This window comes from Chaetura pelagica, unplaced genomic scaffold (genome assembly GCF_000747805.2).
Source record: "Chaetura pelagica isolate M959 unplaced genomic scaffold, ChaPel_1.0 scaffold20, whole genome shotgun sequence".
NCBI lineage: Eukaryota > Metazoa > Chordata > Aves > Apodiformes > Apodidae > Chaetura > Chaetura pelagica.
In genome coordinates, this window is record NW_009951958.1 from 3715671 (window position 1) to 3724134 (window position 8464).

At 38.8% G+C, this 8464-nt stretch overlaps 1 protein-coding gene across 1 annotated transcript in view; it reads right to left on the reverse strand.

Annotated features, from left to right (window-relative positions):
• Nucleotides 1–8227, reverse strand: part of ARMC9 (armadillo repeat containing 9) — a 58572-nt gene extending 50345 nt beyond the window's left edge. The window contains exons 1-6 of the mRNA XM_010000327.1: nt 8177–8227; nt 7110–7235; nt 6390–6560; nt 5912–6067; nt 3098–3190; nt 2336–2360 (exon numbers count right to left, since the gene is read on the reverse strand). Of these exons, the coding sequence (XP_009998629.1) occupies nt 2336–2360; nt 3098–3190; nt 5912–6067; nt 6390–6560; nt 7110–7235; nt 8177–8227 (622 nt within the window). The remainder of the gene's footprint in view (nt 1–2335; nt 2361–3097; nt 3191–5911; nt 6068–6389; nt 6561–7109; nt 7236–8176) is intronic.
• Nucleotides 8228–8464: the final 237 nt, after the last annotated feature.

The window sequence follows — 8464 nt, forward strand, 5'->3', positions numbered from 1 at the left end:
ATTCCTGCTACATTTTGTCCCTTCAGGTTTAATTACGTTAGAGGTAAAAGAAGCAAACCAAGCACCAAAACCTGCATCCTTCATCCTGTCCTCCAACCTAGTCAAACTAACCCTCTGCATGGAAGTCAGGCACAGAGCCTGGAGCTGTGAACAGCACTGCACATCTTCATGACTGAACAGAACTATGAAAGGAGGCACAATAATTCTATTGTTACTGCTGGTGTTTATGTATTTTGCTAGAACATTATGTTTTAAATTAAGTTTGCTGAGAAGACAGTATTGCTCCAGTGTTGTGAAAATGGCATTCTGCCCATCTGCAAACAGACTGAACAGTTACCATAGGACTTTCTGTTAAAAAATGGGCAGCAATCAGATTGACTATAGAGTTTCAGAAAGAAGCAGGATTTTTTTTCACAGATTTAATATTTTTGATAGAGTAAAACATTCCAAACAGCCTGATATATATATAAACTAGGTCCTATTCTCAGCTTTGAACAGACTTTGCCCACAACCTTTGAGGAAATCATTATCCTCTTTCATGATTCACTATCTCTTTCCATAAAGATGTAGATTGTATGTTCATGTAACACAGAAACACCGGGAAACATAACTGATTGAAGTAGAAATCTTCAGCACCTTCATTTGGAGAATCCTAAGCAATACAAACTTTCACTGCAGTTACACTCTGTGTTTAAAAACGTCATAAGTAAGTTTTGGATAATTTAGGTGCACTCATTTAAAAACTGTTCCTTGCCATTTGCTCCCCTACTCTCTGAACTTAGGTGTGAACTTCTGCTGTCAGAGCGGTAACCACTTTCAGCAGAGGGAAAAATAGGGAGTATTTTACTAGCACCATGGCTTATCTGGTAGAGCCTTTGCAAGTCTTCTACAACGACCATCTAGTTACATTGCAGGTATCAATGTACTAATTGTGCACAAATATCTGCCAAACAACTTCTGAAAAAATGCCTCAAAAAGCAACAAACACGTGGGCATCAGAGATGCAAAACTGCTAGAAAAATACTATTTAAATAGAACAGTTCATAAAGCTTTTGTTACAAAGAGAAAGATCAAAGTCATTAGACAGCACTAGGAATCCAGATGTTGGAAATTGCTTTAAAAATTTCTCACATCTTATGGATTTTTAGGGTTTCTGAAATAGGCTGCTTTTATTCAATTTATATTAAAATCAGTACATGGCAGAACAGCTTATTTTTACTTTCAGAAAAATTAGCAAAATTATATTTTTAATTGAATCTTCTAGATAAAATGTGCATTAATAGACTTCAGCTATAAACTTTAGCTATAAACTGACAGTCTTACAATAAAGCATGGGATAAAGAGAAGGTACACTTTCCTATTTCTAACCTGTATTTTTAAAAAATCTGTGAGTTAACAAAGCCTCCTCCCCTCTAAGAATGGCTGCTTTCTGAGAACCATTCATGGATCACAGTATTCTGCACCTCCAGGATTTGGGACTGACACCTGATATCAAATTGCAAATCAAGCCACCCTAATGATGTTTGCTTGTACTTCCTAGGAGGCAGCCAAAACTTTGATTTTATTTTTACTCCACAGCGATTACTGCTAAACTGCTACTACAGCTTTAATACAGTAACAGCTCCAGAGCAAAATTACTTTTGTAAACTAATAAAGATTCAGACAGCAACCTTTGCACAAAACTTTAGGCACTCAGTAGCATTTCCTTTGCCTAGATGAGAATATTGGAATACATTTTTTATGCAACTGTGATACAACACATTTCATTCAGAAATTTCCAGTGGATGTATCTAGAGTGTGACTTTCGCTCAGAGGAAAACTGGAAGCACCAAGTCATGAAACATAAATCTCCTCCTAACTTCCTTGCTCCTCACAGCCCAGTGGGGAAAATTTCCAGTGATGAAAATCCAACTACAGACAGCAGGAAAAACTACATAATCAAACTCAAGGCAGCTCATAAATGCTAGTCTTGGCAATGAAGAAACAGAGTCCAGTTTACTCCTTGCCTCTTGAATCCAGGGATTATTAATTATAAACACTGGTCTTTATTGAGAAAAGGGAGTCAGAGAGTCTTGACTTATCTTCCATTTTTAGTATCACTATCTTCTCACATATAACTAATTTTACTGAAAAAGGAAAAGTATTTTATATAAGTTCCTCTTACTGAAAGAGCAAGACGTTTTCAGCAGTCCAGCAGTAACTATAACAGGGATCTGTACTGCAAAGGACTTTCTGCCATGCATCACTGGTTTCCCTGTCATTGCAACATACTTTTCACTATTATTACAGGCCCTGATAGCCTTACAGAATAACCTAACCACATCTCAATGTTTACCTTTGTTGCACTCTCCATTCTCTTTCTGTTGTACAAGTAGCAGCAGAGTTAAGGAAAATGTGCATCCATTCAGGATGCGTTTGTTCCAGAGATACAGAATGAGAAATTCAACCTACTGGTAAACCCAACCAAGCCAGATATTCCTACTGTTCCAGGAAACAATGAATGCCTGATGCTTCACAGGAAGGCAAGAACAAAATAAACAATAATAAGTACATTAAAATCCCATAAGTGCGTAATATACAATGTTGCTTGGAGACTTGAGACTTCTTTTGTGACCTTTAAAGATACTAGATCCAGCCCTCAAATGTAAGATAGAGTAACTCCAGTCTAAATGTATTAACACCAAAATTAAAAGTGGACCACTGATTTTACATGCAAATGTTATAGGGCAAATGACATTTCATACCCCAAAAATACTCAGCGCTCAATTAGGATCCAGTCCATTACTCCATGAAGAGGAATAAGAAAGAAAGAAATCAGGTCAGGTCAGTGCTTTGGGGTACCCTGTACTTGATACAGGGAAGTAAGGAATGGTCATATAAATATGTAGGCTCACATGCACTTACACATTGTCTTTACATAACTTTTGAAAAAGGCTTTTTTGAATGTCTCTAAACATCATCAAAACTTCCTATTGTAAAAGCACAGAACTGTTACTGCAATTCTGCAATAAATCTCAGCAGCACACTCTTCCAATAAATTATATTGTCTTTTTATAGTAATTCTAATTATCTTCAAAGTGTTTTCTCAGAAGGATACAAATAAAGCGAGAAGTTGTGGAGTCTGACTGGTTTTCAGAGTCACAGACAGGAACTCTTCCAATCTTGTCCTCAAATTCAATGTCCAAGAATCCTTGAAAAGAAAAACAAACAGTGACAGCTGTTCACCAAATATGTACACTCTGCTGGAAGCACTGTTTGGATCACAGCAAACTGCCACTAGGGAACAAGGCAGCCAGTATTGTATTGAAAAGATTTTCCCTTCACTGTTACTGAAGTGAATGTGTTTGCTATCTACCCATGAAGTGTGCAAAACTTAGAAGGGAGTTCAGTATTATTCCTAGACAGGACTTCTAAAGCCACAATGTAGCTTTACGTCAAGTGTAAAACCATTACATAATGTTAGTGCCTTGTATGCACAGGTAGCAACTGCCCCTCTATTTAGCAACTGCAGTACCCCCCTAAAGGTACTCCAGTACCTCTAAAATATGAGAAACTTGAGAAAAAGATTAATATAAAATTTAAATTTATTAAGGAGAGTATTAAATAAATAATTTTCCATAGATCAGCTTTCAGAAAGTAACCAGAGTAGTTCACTTCTAACAAGATCTGGGAATTGTAACTTTTGTCAGTAACTATTGCAAGCATCATGACATGATACCAGTGATCAGGGCACATTTCTAAAATAAGGATTTGGAGACAACTTGCATACAAAAAACAGACCCATGTATCAGCCACAAATTGGAATGCTGCCTTCTGCCTGACAGAGTGCCTCATAAGCAAAAGAAAACAAGTGTTAAGCAAAAAGTCAAATTATACCTCAGAATTAATTGAATACTAATTTCACCTAATTCAAACCTTCAGCTAAGTTAATTTCTGCTTGGCAAAAAGCTAGCCAACAGATGAAAAAGCAGCATCTTCCAACCAGGAGCAGGAGCTTCCTAAATTTACAGCTGTATATGTTGCAATGTTCTGGCAGCTCAAATTTGCTCTTATTTCACCCTGCTGGAGAGCCTACACAATTTACTTGCTATATTTACCCACTCAGTTTCCAGACAGTGGTGCATCCCAGTATGCTGTATGTTACCAAAGGCACCATGTCTGTCCCAGAAAGGACTGTATAATATTTTTCAAGATGCATTTCACAAACAGATGGGAACTCCAGCTATATAAAGCATCAGATGCCTAAGGCAAAAAAAAAAAAAAAAAAAAAAAAAAAAAAAAAAAAAAGCCTTAAGAACACTGCTTAGCAGAGTGGTGACTCACTGCTGTTCTTTCTCTAATGTAAAACAATCCATGTTTCAACACTAACATGGAATGCACTGCACAATTCCCACAAGAAAATATGAGTGACTCTGGACTAAGAGCTTGGACACAGCGTCACTATGAATAAATCTGAGGATCTCGTCTTTGATAAGGCATTGAGGGGAAAAAAAATGTTAAGTATAATTCAAAAAGAGCAGTCATAACCCATTTCTGAGGTCAACCAGTAGATCTCATTATTTATAGCCAGTCCCAATGGAAAATGGCAGTATATGCCTTTTTTTGGTGTTAAACTGGAACACCTCATCAGCTGGTACATCCAAAGTCAGTCCTAGGGCAAGTACCACTTCAGCTTTGATTTGGTATCACAGAGTGAAACAGCAGTGCAGGATGAAGATACCTCCTCCCACCACAGTAGCTCCCACAGTTCCCTAGATAAGCCAGCACAACTGTCCATGTGGTAGGATCGTGAAGCATTTCAATCATACAACCCGGCAAAATATGATTCATATTTTACAAACAAATCTATCTACATGTGTGTGGAGCACATGTACGCGGGAGCTGTGTATGCAATCACCAGCATAAAGCAGGCTGATCACATTCCAAGTGCATTCAGCCATTTCCAGCAAAACCAAGAAGTTAAGGTGCAGTTTTGCACTGCAGGAAGAAGCCCTCAACAGGTAGAATGGTGGCTGTACACCCTCCCCACAGGAATTGCCACCAGTGCTTTGGAACATCAAACCACAGCTCTGGACATCATCTCCTAAAGATCTACCTGCACAGTGCCTGGAAAGCAGTCAAGGTAAGAGTGTTTGATTACCCCTTCATCAACAGAGTAAGTGTAGATCACAATCACACTGAAAGTGCACCTGCAAATGAGGTCTAGTTTGAAGTTCAATCACACTAACTTTTACACTCTCTTCTCACCTTGCATGTGCAATACCAAGAACCAAACTCTGCAACAGCCATTCAGTGGCAAAGGCTAAAACATATTTAACAAAAAAAAATACAAAAGAAAAACGTCTGTGGCAAGAGTCACCAAACCACCAAGCACAACTATGCTCTTCCAGCATTTTTAGGGGGTGAGAAAGAACCTCAGAATACAGACAATGGTCACTCATCTTCTGTTACAGCAGGATTCCTTCTAAACTTGACTTCCTCTTTTTGACATTAAACTACTTCAGTCTCCTTCTGCCTACCTAGCGTGTTTTAAATCCAGCTATGTACACACAGATAGAAGGGCTGGGAAACAACCTCAAAGCAAGGAAGTGGACTTGAACTACTGTCTAATGTTCCCCAGAAGCATGTGTACTTCAGGGTTGTGTGGAAAGGAAGGAGAGAGTGCAATTCTTATTTGTGGACACAAAGCTGGCAAACCGTTTAGGACTCCAGCAAATATAAAATATATTTAAGATGGTATTCTGGTATTGATAGCACAGTCCTGCCTCCATCAAATATATGTTCTTTAATGATTGTCTAGTTTCTGTAAGTGGAAACAATAAAAGCAATTACTGAACTAGATTTCATTCAGTATTTGTCACCTCATGAGAAAAATAATCATAAATAACATCTCTGCAGAACAGATACTTACCTGAAAAATTTCCTTAAATGAAGGATGTACCAGGGGGTTTGGAACAAAAGGCAAAACATAGAAGGGAAGAAACTCTGCAGTCTGGCTCAGTGGAGCTCCTTTTTTTTCCAGATATGCCTTAAAAAGAAAAATCCTTTCCTCAAGTTCAGCATTGTCCTAGGAAATAAAGCAGTGAACTTTTTATTTAGAGAACTACTAATCTGAATGCACTGTAAAGCTGTCAAATATAAGCAGGGACCTAAATACACTAAAATAAAGTTTGAAATCCCAGAATATTTGTTATCTAAAAAGCAACAATAGCACAGGGTGTGGTTCAACTAAACCAGACTGTGGCCCAAACAGCAGATACATCTTCTGGATGTATCATCTTCTGGGAATTGTTATTACTAAATAATCCATCCTCATCCACACTAAGGACAAACATATGAAGTAAAACAAACAAAAGGAATTTGGAGTGTGAACTGTGACCTAAACTTACAGACTTTTCCATAGAGTTCTTCAAGAGGTAGGTGGCAAAGTGGACATGAAGATGGAACTCCAGCTTCTGAGCAACCTGATCATTGGTCCGGATTGAAGGTGAAACATGCTCCTCCCAGAGCTGGAAGAAAGTCTTCTGCTCACCATTTTCAAATGCTGTAAGCAGATCTTTCTGCAAAGAGGAAAAGCATTTGGTGAAAAACCAAACACATAAGAGCAATGCTTTTTCAACTGGAAGTTAGTGAATGAAGAATTGAAGTGCCATGAAAAGTTTTATTCAAAATTTCTCACCATTCAATGACCACATAAATGTTCTTTTTTCTCTATCTATTTTTAGTATCTTTGAGAGCCTGAATGAGCCACCAATACAAGAAGCAAAGCCCAAGTTTTCAATCATGTTGATCTAGGGACTCGATTTTACCAAAAAGGATAACTACAATGTGTGAAAATCAGTCTTCTCACAGTATGGCAAGCTAAAAACCTAAAGGAGTATGAATCAAAAGTACTGTCTCAGGTTCAAAAGAACAGAAGTTCAGAAAAAAAAAAACATACAAATTTGAAGGTCCTTGCTCTGAAAGAAGACTGATAGCAGTTGTCTTCGAATACTCAAGAATCTGTTCAAAGAGCTCAGCTAATCTCACTGCTGTCACAATTCACATGGTGGTTAGTGGCCTTTAACTCTTTTTAATATTCCTCAAAGTAAGTGTACATGATGCACTACCTGAACAGGCAAAGCTTTTGAACATCTTGAGGAAACACCTCCTGGATTAGGTAGTGACTTCTCCTTTATTTCACATTCCTTTGTGAATACTTTCACTGTTTCTTCAAATCCAGCAAAATCCAAATACTGTGAGACAAAAACATAAAGGAATAATATTTTTAATGTTATTAATGCTTCAATGAGTGACCTGTGAACTGTCAAATTCCCCTCAGGTTCTCCATAGCATGGCCCTCTGCAGCACTGGCTGCTATGGAACTCTGCAACAGGTTGGGTTACACAAGCCTACAAAGTGGGGGGAACTGGTTGTTGGTTTGGGGTTTACTGAGGACACAAGACTAGGCTACCAACACAGTGTTGGTCAAAGAAATGAGGCAATAACAGGAGGTGACACAGCTTGTGTTCTTGTTCCAAATCATAAATATCCCATTTTGGGCAATTTATCCAGAAGGCTGAAGCACAGAATAACAGAGAGGCATCTGCCCATGACAGTTTGTCTCTCACTGTTTTGCAGGGCCATTTCACATTGTAGAGTATCTTCTGATGACCTCTTTTGGGCAAGACGGGGAGAGCCCAGTTGGAAAATCCGGCTTAGGATCTCCATGGAGATCAGTGGTCTCAGGACTTCAGCCCGGGCTTTGTGAGATCTAGGGTTTTTATATGGCTTTGTGATTCTACACATATATAGAATCAGGTGACAGCTCAGCAATGTTTTAAAGATCTCACCATTATCACTGGTTGGACCTGAGTGTCAAAGCTGTATGTGGATCTTATCAACCTAACTGTTCCTTTAATGAAAGCCTCACTTGTAATGACCAAGAGATGATTGTAGATTGATTTGCTGTTTGACTGCTAGCATTTAATGGACATTGAGCCCTTTCAGCCTACAGAGCATAATAGGAGTCAATGTGATTTCAGGGTACAGCAGACACTTGACCAGTTAAATAACTCCAGAATTTAGACCACAGTTACAACATCTGGCTCTGAGTACAAGAGTACAAGCATTAGTAACTTTTGTCATGCTCATTTCAACAAAAAAAAAAAAAAAAGGAAAAAAAGAGAAAACAAACCTCTCTCACTAGTTCAAGTAGCTGAGCTTCAGAGTCTAAAGTGTCGATCATGACTAAGTGCCACTGCTACATCTCATCGTTGACAAACCTATAAAACCGTAAGGAAGAGGGTGTCAGCACAGCAGCTCACACAGCCCCATGCAGCACAGCCGGCACAGCCCGTTAGCCATCTCACCTCCAAAACAAACAGCATGAGGACGATAACACACCACCAGCCTCCAACCCGTGAGGCACTTCCAAGGAAACTCCGGCACCGGCCCTCGCCGACCCAACCACCGCTCTCGCCAG